Raw genomic sequence first — 15,134 nt, 5'->3', positions numbered from 1 at the left:
TTCTTCTCAGTAGTTCCTCCTTCCTTCTCCAGATCTATCCCCTTAGGCTAGTTTCTAACTTTGCTGGGCCCATTACAATTCAACTTCTGCCTTAAAACCTGAGTGTCCCCCAATTGCTCATCAGCCCTGCTGTGGTCTTATTTACTCTAAATTCTTGCTCTCAGTATACAGTTTTCTGTCTGGGATCCTCACTTGATCTTCCATGGCCAAAAGTGGAAACCTTTTAAAAATGTTTTTGAAATGATAATAAGCCAGCTTCTACTTTTAAGAAATAATTGAAGTGGGACTCCTGCTCTTTTTTGAAAACATAGCAATTCAGATTATAGAATATTATTAACTTACTTATATGGAACTTGGTAAGTTAAGACAAAATATAGAAGTTTTAAAAATCAGGTTGTATTTAATAAAAGTAGAATACAAAACACATGGAGTTCAAAGATTCCCAATTGCAATGTTTATCCCTTAACAGGTTAGTCCCAAAGAAGAAAGTTAATTGTCTGGAGGGAAGTAACAGGAAAAATTTAAATCAGAATTATATATTTGGTTGCAGGTTAAGCTTATTCATGCTCAGAGGCCTCAATATGTTCCTCCAAGTTTTCAACCATTAACAGCCCAAACCGATTGCTTCCCTCATGACAAAACCTGTTGTCTGAGGTAGTTCCCACTCTGTTCTTCCACCAGTTGGTACCTCGTTTCTTCTGCTTTTTTTTTTTTGAATTTGATTTACCCTTTGGTAAGAATGATTCAGGAGGGACATATGATCTCAGGGCATTGAATAGGTGTTCATAAAGCTGCTTTGCCTCAGGACATATGCTCAGGAGCCTTTCTACAGAAGTTGACGTCAGCAGCTGTTGGCATAGTCCGTGCACCAGGCTTCCACTATACAGTCTGTTCAAAGAGAGAAAAAAAAGTGTGTGGTTAAAGCATAGGTTCAATGTACTGGGACAGCTATCATTAACATGGCTTAACCAAATGCATCTAAACGCTAGAGCTCTTGATGGGATCATTTGTAAGGTCATTTTCTTGGACTAAACAACAACTTCACAAATACAACATAGGATTAACTGGATGGCACAGATTTAATATATATGTCTTCTAGCCAGAGCTGATCAACTGGTACCTTAAAAATCAATGTACAGTCATCATTTTAAAAGACTTGGTAATGCAGAGATACAAGAACAGTCCTCCTGCTGAAATCATTATTAGTCTTGTTCTTCCTGGTTTGTTGTAAAGGGATTTGTAGAAACCAGAGAGGATCCAGTCAAGAGTGACCTAAATTATTAAATGAAAGGAATAAATCTATAGGTTAAAGAGTAATAAATCCCAGGGCTCTAGGGTGGACATCAGCTATGAAGCCCAGAGATACATTTAGAAACACATTTTTAAAAAGCTAGAAAAGCTTTTCACCTTGATCCCTATTTAAAGTCATATCACGATATATTGATCACGCATTCAGTCAACAAATACTTGATTATTTATGCTAGGCCCTGGGGGCTATAATAGTAAATAAAACAGACAATTCCCTGCCCTCATAGAGCCTACATTCTTGTGGAGAAAGACTGACAAAAATGTGACAAACTCAAATATTCTGTTTTCTAACCTTTCCCCTTTTATCCTTTTCACTCCTGAATGGACAATCACCAAGACAGAAAATCCACTGATCCTACCACTTTTTCACTTGCCCACACTATCACTATCACTATCATTTCTTTTTGCCTTAACCCAACTTAAAACTCCATGGTCAGGGTCACAGTCTGGCATGCTGTGCTTCCCCCAGTCTCCTGCAGTTGCCTCCCCCAGGCATGGCACAGGGTCTCACTACACCATACATGGTATCAGCATGGCACAGCACCCTCAACTTCACACTCAGCACCAAAGCAGACAGTGAAACCATTCTTAAAGCCCTCTCTAGCCCATTTTCCAGGAGCAGGGAATGATGGTCAGTGTGCACCTGATAAGACCACAACTATTTAGCAACCTACACAAACAAAAACGGCAGCTTTGCTGATTTCAGAATTTACCTACATGGATTGGTGTTACTGGACCTTCAGAGTTATGACAATGATGCAAAAAGCAAAGAACAGTCTTCTGAATAAAGCAGAAGAAAGAATGAAAGAAATGAGTCAGGACAGTAATGGGAGACTAAAGCAATTACCACCCATAGTTTGAGGAGGGGCCATCGAACTACTGGCCCACTGCTGATTGGCACCTGGTTGAATATGACCTAGATGAAGTGGTGTGTGATGAAGACTCACTTATCAGAAAATTAAAATTCTGCACTCAAAGCAATTTGGAAATATTCTCATCCTTAGTGGGGATGTTAATTTGAGGGAGAGTTATTTAGCATGTACCCAGGCCATCATGGGCAGAAGTAAAGATTACAGTGGCAAAGATGTTCTCATTTTATAGTCAAACTGAAACCAAAGATGGTCACTATGGTAGAGACTGACCAAATGATGATTGATGGGAGTAAGAAATAAATGCAAAAGTGACATCTTAGATCATCTTAAAGGAGAATGTTCTCAGGTTCTATTAGAAGACTGTATCCCAGTACTGAGGAAGTATGCCAAAGAAGGGAGAAAGTTTGATTACATGATTAATGATTTGATAGCTGTTCCAATCTCCATGTCTCTGAAAGAAGATTCCACATGATATTTGACCTTTCAATTAAATTATTAAAACAGTAAGGGAAATATTTTACACAGGGGAACTGCTGTTTCCCTTCATACGTGGAATTTTGAGCGTTTTACACTGTTTGGAAGATCGATATTACCTAATCATGTGTTCTCCCAATAGCCATCCTAATCTTGTATGCTGTAGATGACAGAAATGAGTCAGGCAATTGATTGTGAATTCCTTAAAATATTTTTAATTACTATTTTTAATTTTTAAAAAATGGAAAATGTATATTTTGATGAGCCTGGGGTGTTATTTTTTGAAAGCCACCTTAAGGATGATTGGGCAAACCAGCAAAGGCTGCTGAATGCACTGAACATCTAGAATGTAATTTTTGTTACTCTCTATTTCTTTATGGGTGTTTTAGTTTTGGTAGACCTTCAATTTGGATGTTACGAAGAACAAACATCATTGTTTTGTTCCTAAGGAAAGTTCTTGATAGTGTTTCTTTTTAAAACTTTGACTTAGATATTAAAATTTGGTGCTTATATGAGAACTAAAAAATGAATAGCATTGCTTCCATTAAAATTACAAAAGAGAAAAAATCTCCATAGCCAAACATTGTAACCACTCCGACTTACAGGCTCTACTCCCTTGCCTCTTCTCCCTTTATAATACTTGCCTGGCAAAGCCAAAACCCTGGATAAAGTTCACTTAGATGTCTAATAGTCATCTCACTAGAATGAAATCTCCATGAGAGCAGAGATTTGTTTTGTTTTGTTCACTATATCCCTAGCACAGAGGAGACTCTTAAATGTTTGAATGAATAAATAAATATGCCAGGTGGTAATAAGTGCAACAGAAAAAGCACAATTGAGTAATGAAATTAGAGCGATGGGAGCTAGACAGTAATAATTTCTAGGGTGGTCAGGGAGAGCCTCTCTAAGGTGGCATTTTAGTAAAAACCTGAAGGAAGTGGGGATGAATTTTATCCTACCAAGAGCTGTCTCCTTTTTGTCCCTCAGAAAAGGAACTCATTTTTTCTAAATTGTTTTACTGGCTCTAATCATGGAAACTTTGATTAATGGAAATAATATGATACTTTAATATTTTTCCTGTTCCCAGCTCTTCAGCTAGAACAGTGATTCAGGATCTTATAACAATAAGATTAATTATAAAAAGTAACTCTTTTCCTTCAAATATAAATATAAGTATTTACTTCTTGTGACCTAAGGTTTCCTGCGGTGTTTACCGAGTTAGATCTGGCTCTGGGAAAGGAGTGGACAGCAGCTGATTGAGATATATCCCCATCTGGAGACAGCACTGCCACTGACAAAAGATGTGAGCTGTGTCTAAATTCAATCTCGTGTTTGGCCGTGTCTGCTCCTTCACTCTGTGGAACTCTTCATACAGCATCTTAGCACCATCTTCCCGCAGATCTTTATCTAGATAAAGAAAAACCCAAGAGCAGTATTTCCAAAACACTGTATCAGCTTGTAATTTTCTCCACATATAATACTACAACTTTTACAAAGACGAAAATTAGTGTAAAGAGCTAAAATGCTTCTCTTTTGTCTATTATATTATTTTAACTTCAAAGTAAAAACCTTGATGTATAAACTGAAATATTTATACTGATAACCTTTTTAATGATTTTACTGAGCTCCATATATTTTTTTTCTTTGAAATAAGACCTCTTTCACTGATCTGCTACCTAAACACATCTACAGCTGAACTCTCCAAATCTTAAATCTGTGTCTATGAAAAATACAAATTACTATTAAATATCACTTTCTTACTGTTCCTGTTCACTAAACTTCCTTTCATGAAAACCCCCATGTTAGAGTGCATTTGTTTTAAAGAAACAGCCATTGTGTTCAAAGCATATGATATGTAAGGAAAAGTAAAGCATAACTTTGAATTTAGTGAATGATCAGCTTCTTCAAGTGGTAGAAGCAACTCTAGGAAATAAGTTCTGTGTTCAGCTACAAAGTTCTGCAGGTTTATTTGAGCAGAAGCACACAAACTGACATCAGGATCAAACTGAAAATAGTAAAAAGGAGGCCAAACTTGTACTAATTAGTGAACAGCAAGGCACTGAGCCTGCCTGGGTGCAGGGTCCACACTGCCCAAAAGAAACTTCACATGTATCTTCTGTTGAACTCATACAAAAACTTAATAGGTTTGGGCTCTGAGATTTTTTTTTTTTATTGTATTTTTTTTATTCAATGAGAGGAAACAGCTTAAACTTGTGTCTTAAAACAGTAGTGGGGCTTAACTGGTTTGTTTTACATCAAGTTGGCTGTCATATAACAACACTCCCTCTGACAGCTACTCTTACACTTGAGCCCTAATACTTACAGTGTCTTGGAGTCCACCTTTTCATTCTTTCATTTAACTGTATTCTTTAAAAGAGTAAAGTCTAGACCAGTACTGTCCAATATTACTTTCTGTGATGATAGAAATATTCTATATTTGCCCTGTCCAATACAGTAGCCTCTAGCCATGTGTGGCTACTGAGCACTTGAAATATGGCTGATGTAAATGAGAAGTTTTAATTTTATTTAATTTTAATTAATTTAAATTTAATCACATATTGCTAATGGCCACCATATTAAATAGTACTGTTCCAGAATGTGGTAACTATTATACATATTTAAATAAAATGCTATAGCATTCATAATCTTTTAAAGAGAATAATTCCACTGGAGAATTAAAGTGTTCCAATGCATCAACATTTATTCACCTCATAATTAAATGCAGATGAAACTGCCTTAATATATATGTCTATAAGTACAAAGAGAAAAAACGATTTCTATCATCACTACTTCATACTAACTGAAACAACGGCAGAAAGAAACAGATTAGTTAAATAGTACAAATGTGAATGTTTGTGGTTGTAGGTATTCAGAACTTTCAGCAATGAGTAATATTAAGTAAGTTTCTAGTAACAGTGTTGCTGCTGTATTGTTGAGGGGATAAGGAACATGGACAACAAAATGAACTGGCAGATGCATCAGTCAAACACTTCAAAGTCAAACATTAGGTGACCCAAAGCAGATGGAATTAGACAGTACCAGTGCCTCATCTTCACTGCTGTATCCCTGGAGTCAAGCCTTCCAACACTGAGCCTGTCACATGGGAAGTGCCCAAGAAAATTTAGCACTGAACAAACTATATTTTGATGTCTTCACTAAGAAGCTACAATATAACTGATAGCAGTGGAATGTTTTTTGTTTGTTTACCTCTTCAAGTATATGCAGATAACAGGAATCCCCAGATACCTACCAGGGATGTTGATTATGGCATGCAGGGGCCCCATCAGCATCCCCAGCAATAAGGCTTGTAGATGATGCAACTTTGCCTTGGCCTCTGTGTGCTGCAACCAGTAGCAACTGACAGCCACAGGCAACTTCAATGAAGAAGGGATTGGGTCCAGGACGGTCTGTGTCACCTTCAGGGTTTCTAACAGAAGCATCTGTCGCCTAACCAAGGAGAGCTGAAAATACCAAACATCCTGCAGGTTACTTTGGGGAACAGCATTTTTTTTTCCTAGCTTAAAGAGATTTCATGTAAATGAAACTGGTGTGCCAGCTGTTAAACTTAATTTTCCTGTGGGGAAAAAACAGCAACAGTCAAAACATTAATATATATTGACTGAATGGGTATACTGTCTGCTCCAGCTACAGGACCTTTGCTTATGTCACTCCATCCTCTCCATGTAGGACATCAGCTAGAAAGCTTGTTAAAAATTCAAACCCTCAGGCCCCATCTCCTATATTTTTATTCAGTAAGTTTGCGGTGAGCCTAGGAATCTGCATTTTAACTAGCAGCCCAGGTGCTGTTTGGAGAAACAAAGATACCTCCTGGAAACCCTACCCCCTACTTGCCAGTGAGTACTTAGGCCCCAGCTTCTCCACGAAGCCATCACTGATCACCTCCAGATGAAGACTTACTTGTTTATATACACCTTTTGTGACACAGCAAAGAACCCTGTATTTGTTTGGGTGCTGTCTCGTGTCCTGTCCCAGCTTGAATGTTGTTAATCCACATAGGGCTTGTCCAAGTGTGGCCACTTGTAGGTTAGGGTAGTCAAGGAGATCAAAATATTTTAAAGACTACCTGTATTGTGCTTTCAATAACATGCCACTCATCTTAATGCTCTATATTCTGTAGTACACTTGAAATAAAATGAAAGTTAAGAAATAAACAGCTATGAGAACTTTAGGCTTTATGTTGAAACAATTTTACTTTAAAGAATCTTTAGAATTTCAGGACCATAAAGGATTTTACAGGTCACATATTCTTACAGGTAAAGAAATCAGTATTAAAAAGTCACTTTCATGAGACCTTTACAATCAAATTTTAAGAGGAAAAAAAAATTGTATTCCTAGTATCTGCATACAACTAGAAAAAGATTTCTTAGCTTTCTTCTTAATTCTGGAAGATGAGACAGTCTGGCACATTTCTCAGCACCTGGTAGTTATTAAATGTTGTTAATAGAATAGAGAGATTAGCCTGAAATAAAACACATATTGTGTCAAAACTGACAAATTGTTTCATCATCAGTAATACTGCAGAGATCATTGAATAGTACAATGATTTCTAGATTTCTAAAATAATTTAATATTGTGATAAACATTTTAAAATTAGAAATAGACTAAGTGCTCTGCAGTATAATCAATTACCCCCACTGGAAGTAGCATTAACTACTTAAAGTGAAACAAAAACTATTCTTTATACTCTTCTAAACTGGTACAAAAAATATACCAAGAAAATTTAAGACTATATATTACTTCTGCCACATACTGCTTAAAATTCTTGAATTCTAGAGGCAAGTTACAACTTCCATGAATAAAGCAGAGTCTGGGCTTTGACTCAGAGATGTTCTGCCCCTCACCAACTACAGCCTTGGGCAAGTGTCCAGGCTTCTCTACCATCTGATGATCATCTGGAGAAATGGGTACTATACTGACTGAGTCGCACAAGTCGCTTCACAGAATCCACCAGTCCTCAGCCCCTTCTAAAAGGGGAACTCAAGCTCACAGTGCAGCTGTTGAGCTTTTATCCCACCTGACACTCCTTTTCCCTTCCCCCCACAGGGAGCGAAAGTACAAACGTGCAGGGGAAGCTGCCACAGCCAGTCACATCCAGAGACAGAATGGTCCTTGGAACTGCCTGGCCTCTCAAGAACAATCCACTTCCATGTCTTCTTACAGTTAATCTCCCTTTTCTTTTCATTAGCTTGAGTTGTGCTCTGTCCATTGCAACCAACAGAACCCAAATGAAACCCCACCCCATGTGGTTACTGTGGGAACTTGTGAGTAAGTATTGTCACAAGGTTTCCATACTAAAACCTGCTTTTGTGTTTGGAGTCACATTTGTGCCTGGTACCATTTAGAAATATTGGCTAATTAGAGTAACAGGACCAGGCAAAATACAGAATTGATAAATTCATGCCAAAGGAAAGCCAAATGATACCACAGCACAGAGAGTGAAGTACGATTTCACCCTACTTTGAATATAGGTAAGTGGTGAGACACTGAGTTCTCTCCACTTAGCAAGGGATAAAATGAGCATGCTACACTCACTGATTCAACTGGAGTTCCAGATGGGGGAAAAGTGACCTGATCCCCATGTCACACTACAAATGAATCAATTTTAGATAATTATAGATCTAAATGTGATCTACATCACAAAAGTGATAATTATAAACAATAAAAATTTAAATTAGTTCCTATTAACTTCTATGCATCAAAAGATACTGAAGATTGAAAGACAACCCACAGAATGGGAGAGGCTCTTCTCAAAACATGTTATTTGAAAAAGGACTCATATACAGAAATCAACAAGAAAAAGATAACACTAGAAATATAGGCAAAAGACTTTAGAAACGTTACACATCCAAATGGCCTTCAATGAACAGATGAAAAGGTATTCAAATAAGTCATCAAAGAAACACAAATTAAAAACACTACATACACACTGGTTAAAATGATACTAGTACACAACCACCAGAATAGCTAAAATTTTAAAAAGATAGAAAATACTAAGTGTTGGCAAGAGTATAAACAGAACTGTCAAAGGCTGCTGGTAGGAATATTAATTGGTACAACCACTTTTACAAGACCATTTGGTATGTATCTTCTAAGCTGAACATATGCATAACCTATGACCCAGCAATTCCATTCCTAGTTAAATATGTGATAGAAGTGTGCCCATATTTTTACTAAATGATGTGTACTACAATGTTCATAGAAACACTATTCATAATAGCCCAAACTGGAAACTACCCAAATGCCCATCAGCTGTAAAATGGAAAACCAATTGCAGTATATTCCCACAATATAATAATGCATGATCTATAATGGATCACAATGATATGGATAAACCTCACAAACATCGAATAAAAGAATCCATACTGTATGATTTTGTTTTTTTAAAATATAGTAACAGTCACAACTATTCTATGTTAGAGGTTAGGGTACTGATTACAACTGGGGGCAGGGGCGGCAGAGAAGATGACGAGATGGACACTAGGGAAAGCTAGGGTGTGGTCAATGATTCTTCACCTAGGTGTCATTTAATGATGTGTTGAGTTTGTGAAAATCTGAGCTATGTAATCATCTATACTTATCTATATATATATATACTGAGGGAGGAATGAATTGCAAAGGGGCACAAAGAAATTTTGGAAGATATGAATATGTTCATCATTTTAATTATGGGATGGATTCAGGGATGTATACGTATGTCAAAACTCATTAAATTGTACAATTAAAATATGTGAATTTCATTATTTCTATAAAAAGGGCAGGGGAACCCTCCAACACAGCACCATTTATATTGTAAGTAGAAATTTAGTTTCAGCAAAATATCCTTTAGAATGATGCTAATTTTGACTTTTCTTGGTGTGGGTAAAGTGTTAAAATCATTCTGTTTGAGAATTTGACCTATGCTTAACTTTCTAGCTCTGTGTCCCTGGAAACCTGATAAAGGCAGATGGTCAGTTGCATGACTAAGCATGAAAAAAATGACTTGTAAACTTGCATCTAGACTTGAACTATAAATTAATTATAAACATCTGATGGGAATACTACATCTTTGGGCTTTCTTGAATGCAGGGACTCTTGTAGTTAGGTATGTCCCTTGCCATAGGACCTATTTCTGTGGAATAGAAGCTATTTCTGCAGAATTGTTACAAGAAAGACTGGATCCTGGGGAGAATGAGGCTTTTCTTTTAAATCTTCAATTGAGATATAATCCACATATCATAAAATTCACCCTTTTAAAGTGCAGCAATTCAGCGGTTTTTTAAACGGTTAGCATATGCGATCATCACCACTAATTCCAAAATTTTCCTCATTCCAATGCTATACCTGTTAGCAGTCACTCTCTGTTGTCAGGGAGGCTCTTGCATCCACCAGACCCCATTGAGTTTGTTTATGCCTAACTCTGTCACTAATGCGGAAAGCTAAAGAGACTAGTTCCCCTTCAGCTGTGTAGGTCAGAGTTTCTCAGCCCAGGCACTACTGACATTTTGGGTGGAATGGTTCTTTGTTCTGGGGGAGCTGTCCTGCACATTATAGGATATTTAGCAGCATCCTTAGCCTCTACCTGCCAGGTGCCAGTAGTAACCCTCACCTCAGTTGTGCAATCAAAAATGTCTCCAGACAGTGCTAAATGTGTCCCAGGGGTGCAAAATCACCCCTGGTTGAGAATGGCGGTAGATGGCTACAGACTGCTGTAAGGACTCACACAAAAAAGGAAAACCTGATTCAACCCCGTTGGGAAGTTGTGCTTGCCGAGTACTTGTATCCTGAGTAGACTGGCAGTAAAAGTGGCCTGAGAGCTTCATGAGTCTGAATATTTTATTGAATCTAAGAAGGTCTCTGATGGGCAGTGCAATTGGTTTTGAGAGTTTATCTGTATTTAATTTGTAAATTTAATTGTGTTATCACAATCACAATTAAAAAGCAGTTTCACATCTATTTGTAATTTTTGATATATTTATGTAATATTATTTAAAATAAAGTCAACACTGGGATTATGCATGAGATTTTTTCTTCCCCTTGAAAAAGGGATTGGTCTGAGTTTTACTCAGGTTTAAGAAAACATTGAGTTAGGCTAAGAGTCATGCTTTCAGTATCAAACTAAGCAGATCACCATGATGCTACAAACCTAAAAGCCTGCAAAAAGATCTCCATCAATAAAAATAAACAATTAGACCCAAGCATCAGTACTAATTTTGTTAACTGAAATCCGATGCAGTCTGAGATGTTAGTTATGCCTATATCAATGCCTTTATAAATACTTCTATTTTAGCAGCTGAGAATTTTTTCCTTTTTTCCTTTTTTAGCCATATAACCCCATTCTATTGATAGCTATTATCAACAGAGCAGTAGTGACAACTGCAAAGATAATGCAGATTACTGAAGTAGAGTGGAAATGGCAGATTTGGAACTTAAGATCTAGTTTTGAGTCCTATCACTGACACACTGGCTCTGACGTTATGCAAGACAATTTACTCGAATTCTACTACTTTTATGAAATGGGGGTAACAGAGCAACCAACCTCCCTTTGTTAAGTTAGCGAGATAACATACCTGACGCACGCTATAACCTGTAAAGTGCTTTACAACGATTTCATTAGTATTACAAATACTTACTTCAGTTAATTTGCTTAAGTCAGAATGATCCTTGGGCAGTTCGACTGCATCAACAATTGATGTTTTGATATTTTTATTAATCCTTTCTACTTCACTGAAAGCTAGAGGACAAGGAAGTGATGCACTCCAGGGCATGTTTTCCAGATGTGCATTAGCATTCAGAAGAAGGCCATAGATGATTTGCCGGATGGGCTGAGATATTCTGTGGGCATTGGGTTGCTGCATGTTTTCCACCTGTGTGTGAAGAATGGTGCGCCGTAGCACCAAAGCATCACTGATGAAAGGAGATAGCTGGCCTCTGGCCAAAGCCACTAGTACCCATTCTGGCAAGCCCAGATTCAAGGCATCTGGACAGACATAAGTACCATACTGGAAAAAGTCCTGCAGCTGCACCTGGGACTGCTGGTATTCTTCCATGGAACAGCAGAGAAGTTCCTTAACGTTGTCTCGATCCTTTTTTGGGAGATATTTCAGAACATTATCTAGCGCTTCAGAAGGGTCAGCAAACTGAGATAACCAGTTCAGAAGTCCCAGGACTCGGTGGTGTCTCCTACCCTTGGCAATGGTACCTCCAAGAGGAAGACGTACTTGGCTTAAGAATGTCTCCATGATGGGCAGATTGATATGGTCATTTCCACAGAGCACCGCAAAGAGAGGTAGTAAAGCTTTGTTCATATTGCTGAAGTGATGACAGAACGCATCAAGAGAAAAACATCTGGCAGGGATATAAGAGTCTTGTGTGCCCTTAACAGTGTTCACATTTCTCCACTGAAAGCCATTCAATGGGCAAAACCCAGCTTTCAAGTCAAAAATGCAAAAGTCACTATCTGAAGACAACACTGGACAATTCCAATGATTAGCAAGTGTCATAATGTCCCGATCTGCTTCCGAAAAGCACTGGACAAAACATACCTGCAACTTGATCAAAACCTGTATAAACACTTCCCTTATAAGTAAGGGACACACATATCCAGCCCCACCAACAGACAGGGAATGGGCCATCTGAATCTTCTCTCTGGCTCGATCCTTTAAAGTTGTAAGTTTTTTATCTGAAATGTCACATCCTCCATCTAATATAACATATGGACATATATTACAAGCAAACAGTGATTCAAAGAACTTTTGTACAATGTCTGTAAAAGAATCATAGTCCCCACCATACCGGAGTTCCAAGTTTGAATTGAAGCAAAGCCGGTGGAAAAGAGCATAGCCATCTATGATAATTTTTGTGTCCCGCAACTTCAAATCAGTGAAGAACTCATTACTATGATCGTCCACAAAACTCATGAGTCCTCGGATACCCATGATGAGTCTGAAGAATTGCCTGTTTAAAGCAACAGAACAATAGAAATGTTTTCTAGTTACATTTTCTCAACCTATGTAACACTACTTTGTTGTAACAGCCCGAATTTTTGAAAATCACAGTATTGTTCTCTACTGTCTTCAGATTACATTTCTCCAAATCAGCCAACTATGTTTGCAAATGATACTGATAAAGCCAGAATAAGGTTCATATCTACCCCAAACCATAAAACATATTTTCAATTGATGCTAGTTATGGGGCACAAAGTCGTTGCTTCCAGAACTATTAAACTGACAGCAAAGGATATGAAGTGTTCTTTTAGATAGAACATATTAGGTGTCAGCATCTTTGAATTCTTACCTATATCTTCAGGCAACACAGCTAGCTGAGCCCGTTTTTCATTCTCTCTTGTTTTCCCCGTGTGTTACAAGGCACAAATATAATGGTTTCATGGGGTTTGACACTTGGATAGCAGTGGAGGCTGCTGCTGATTCTAAACAAAAACCAAAGTCCATTACTGACATACCAGTATAGTTCTTCTGAGGACTTGATTTTAATACTAAGTTAGTCACCATCTTACATAACAGAATATTTGTTTTGAAAGATCAAAATAAAAAGTCCTAAGCTAAAAATCAGTATCTTCATCAATCTCGTAATCAGAAAGCATTGGGCTTCTGCTAACTAAAGAGTATAAGGGCAATGATATGGATCTAGTTTTTCTTTTTTATTGCTAATCAGAATCTGGGAACATCTTTCAGGCCTTTGGTTTTGGACTTCTCTTAATTGGCATAGTTTTAGTGAGGAAAACTGTTCCATGTCTCCAGGAACCCAACTCTCCAGTTTCACTCAACTAGGGGCTCTTTTCATCTTCTTGTCTTTGCATATGTGGCCCAGTTATCTGCCAGAATCATTACTCCCTTCTCCATTTGGTTAACTATTCACAGGATCAGTATTACTGATTTTTCCCTTTGCCTCAGGATCCAATATGTCTTAGCCACACTGTCACCTATCCTGTTTTTATTTAAAATCATGACATTTTGTCAATCATGGAATTTTTGCATTTTTATTTTTACAAATCACTGCATTAAAATCTATTTATCTTGTTTACTGAGATTTTTGGTATCTGCTTACATTTTGCACCCGACTCAGCTCACCCGTCCCGGCCTTGTCTCTATCTCAGCACGTTATACTGTATAGTACTTATTTCTATACCAGTTTGTCTTGTAAAGTCCCTCGCAAGCAGAGACCCTGTTGAGGCATCCTGAAACAATTAGGACAAACTTCCACAGAGTAGTTGTTCAACAAATGGGCGCTGAATACGGGAAAGGCACAGATAAGGTTTGATATAAGATCTCATACACCACACAACGCCTGTCCTCACAGGCCGCCATCCAGTCCAGCCGTAGATCCCACCTGCTCCGTCCTCCCAAAGGCCCAGCCCCTCCATCAGAAACCTAGAGGTCCGAGAGAGGACTGGAAACCTTAGCCCGCGAAACTCCAAACCCAAGAGCGGGAACCGGAAGCCTCGCGGTATGACGTCACTGGGAAACCCGGTTCCGGGGAGTCGTGAAGCTGGTGGCGCCAGTTCGTGTCAGCCAGGAAGGTGCTCTTTGTCCTGGAGGCGCGAGATAGACAAGGAAAGCTGAAAAGCATGTTCCGAAATGGCTGCTCTCTGGTTACGGAAGCTTGTCCCTCCTCGCCTGCTTCTTACTCCCGCCCACTTGCTCAGAGGACACTTCCGCGTCGGTGACTCACGCTCCACCGCTACGCCCCGACTTCCCAGCATGCCCCACGCCGTCTCCCTGGTGACGGTTCCAAACAACCATAGCCCGCCGGTGGTCCCCGGGCTTGGCAGGTGCCGCTTCCCCTACGTTGACGCCTCCCCAGTTCTAGGCGGGGTTCTGGGCATGCCCCGGCGTCGCCCCTTCTCCGCCCAGGACCGGGAAAGGTAATGCGAACGACGCTCCTTAGGGTGTCGGGTTCCCCAGCTCCCGGGATGGTGATGATTTCAAGTCACCCCGGCTGCGTGACCGCGTCCCTTTCCCATCTCTGGCCCCGACATCTCCGAGGCCTCCTTACTTCTCTCGACTCCTGCTGCGTTCTACAGATAATAAGTGTTGCTGGTGCCCCCTCGATATGCGTTAATCCTCTAGGCGAAAATGTAAATTTTTAAAAAAGTTTCCTTGAGTTTACAGTTTACCTTTTTAAGGTTAAACTACTATTGTAGCAGAACTTGGTCTCGGATCTGCTTCCTCGTGTTTACTATTACCATGGAAGAGAACAACTCGGCTTTAGCCTGAAGCAAGCACTCCCTTTCCCTTTTCTTTTGCTCTCAACCACATCAGTTTCACCCCTAAGGGTCTGATTAGGGAAGGTTTTGATCTCTGCGCTTTTCTCTCAGTTACCATTCAGCTATCCTTTGCTTTTTTTTTTTTTTTTTTTTTGAAACTTGGGCGGTTGTTAATCTACTGGACACCTATTTGCCATAACAAAGTTTCTTGAACACCTACTATATGCCAGGCAGCGGGTTTGCTCCCGTTGCTCAAG

The 15,134-nt window shown here is 39.0% G+C and overlaps 2 protein-coding genes and 1 pseudogene across 13 annotated transcripts in view; 2 read left to right on the top strand and 1 right to left on the bottom strand.

The window, feature by feature from the left end:
- Nucleotides 1–376: 376 nt before the first annotated feature.
- On the bottom strand, nucleotides 377–14,274 carry ASTE1 (asteroid homolog 1). Of its 11 annotated transcripts, none has more exons than XM_037844939.1 (6): nucleotides 12,948–14,274; nucleotides 12,447–12,608; nucleotides 11,285–12,354; nucleotides 5,905–6,115; nucleotides 3,869–4,061; nucleotides 377–888 (listed from the first exon to the last, which is right to left on the bottom strand). In XM_037844939.1, exons 2-6 carry the CDS (start codon nucleotides 12,496–12,498, stop codon nucleotides 558–560), a joined length of 1,857 nt encoding a protein of 618 aa, XP_037700867.1. In that variant the 5' UTR covers nucleotides 12,499–12,608; nucleotides 12,948–14,274; the 3' UTR covers nucleotides 377–557. The 11 variants fall into 11 exon arrangements, 10 of the variants coding, with proteins under 10 accessions (XP_037700867.1, XP_037700861.1, XP_037700862.1 ...); XM_037844933.1 differs by having other exon boundaries at nucleotides 11,285–12,608; nucleotides 12,948–13,080; nucleotides 13,719–14,274; XM_037844934.1 differs by having other exon boundaries at nucleotides 11,285–12,608; nucleotides 12,948–13,080; nucleotides 13,800–14,274.
- LOC119541235 lies at nucleotides 1,504–2,723 on the top strand (annotated as a pseudogene).
- A 122-nt stretch (nucleotides 14,275–14,396) lies between the features above and the next one.
- Nucleotides 14,397–15,134, top strand: part of NEK11 (NIMA related kinase 11) — a 314,565-nt gene continuing 313,827 nt past the window's right edge. The window contains exon 1 of one of the 2 annotated variants that reach the window (XM_037844899.1): nucleotides 14,397–14,535. Coding sequence is in view for 1 of the 2 variants with exons in the window: in XM_037844909.1 (XP_037700837.1) it covers nucleotides 14,495–14,535 (41 nt within the window). In the remaining variant the exon portion in view is untranslated. The remainder of the gene's footprint in view (nucleotides 14,536–15,134) is intronic. The other variant, XM_037844909.1, reaches the window with a different exon arrangement.

The sequence above is a fragment of the Choloepus didactylus genome, chromosome 1 (genome assembly GCF_015220235.1).
Source record: "Choloepus didactylus isolate mChoDid1 chromosome 1, mChoDid1.pri, whole genome shotgun sequence".
In the NCBI taxonomy this organism is placed as follows: Eukaryota; Metazoa; Chordata; class Mammalia; order Pilosa; family Megalonychidae; genus Choloepus; species Choloepus didactylus.
The sequence above is the reverse complement of the archived record's forward strand: the minus strand, read 5'-3'. Positions and strand labels throughout refer to the sequence as shown.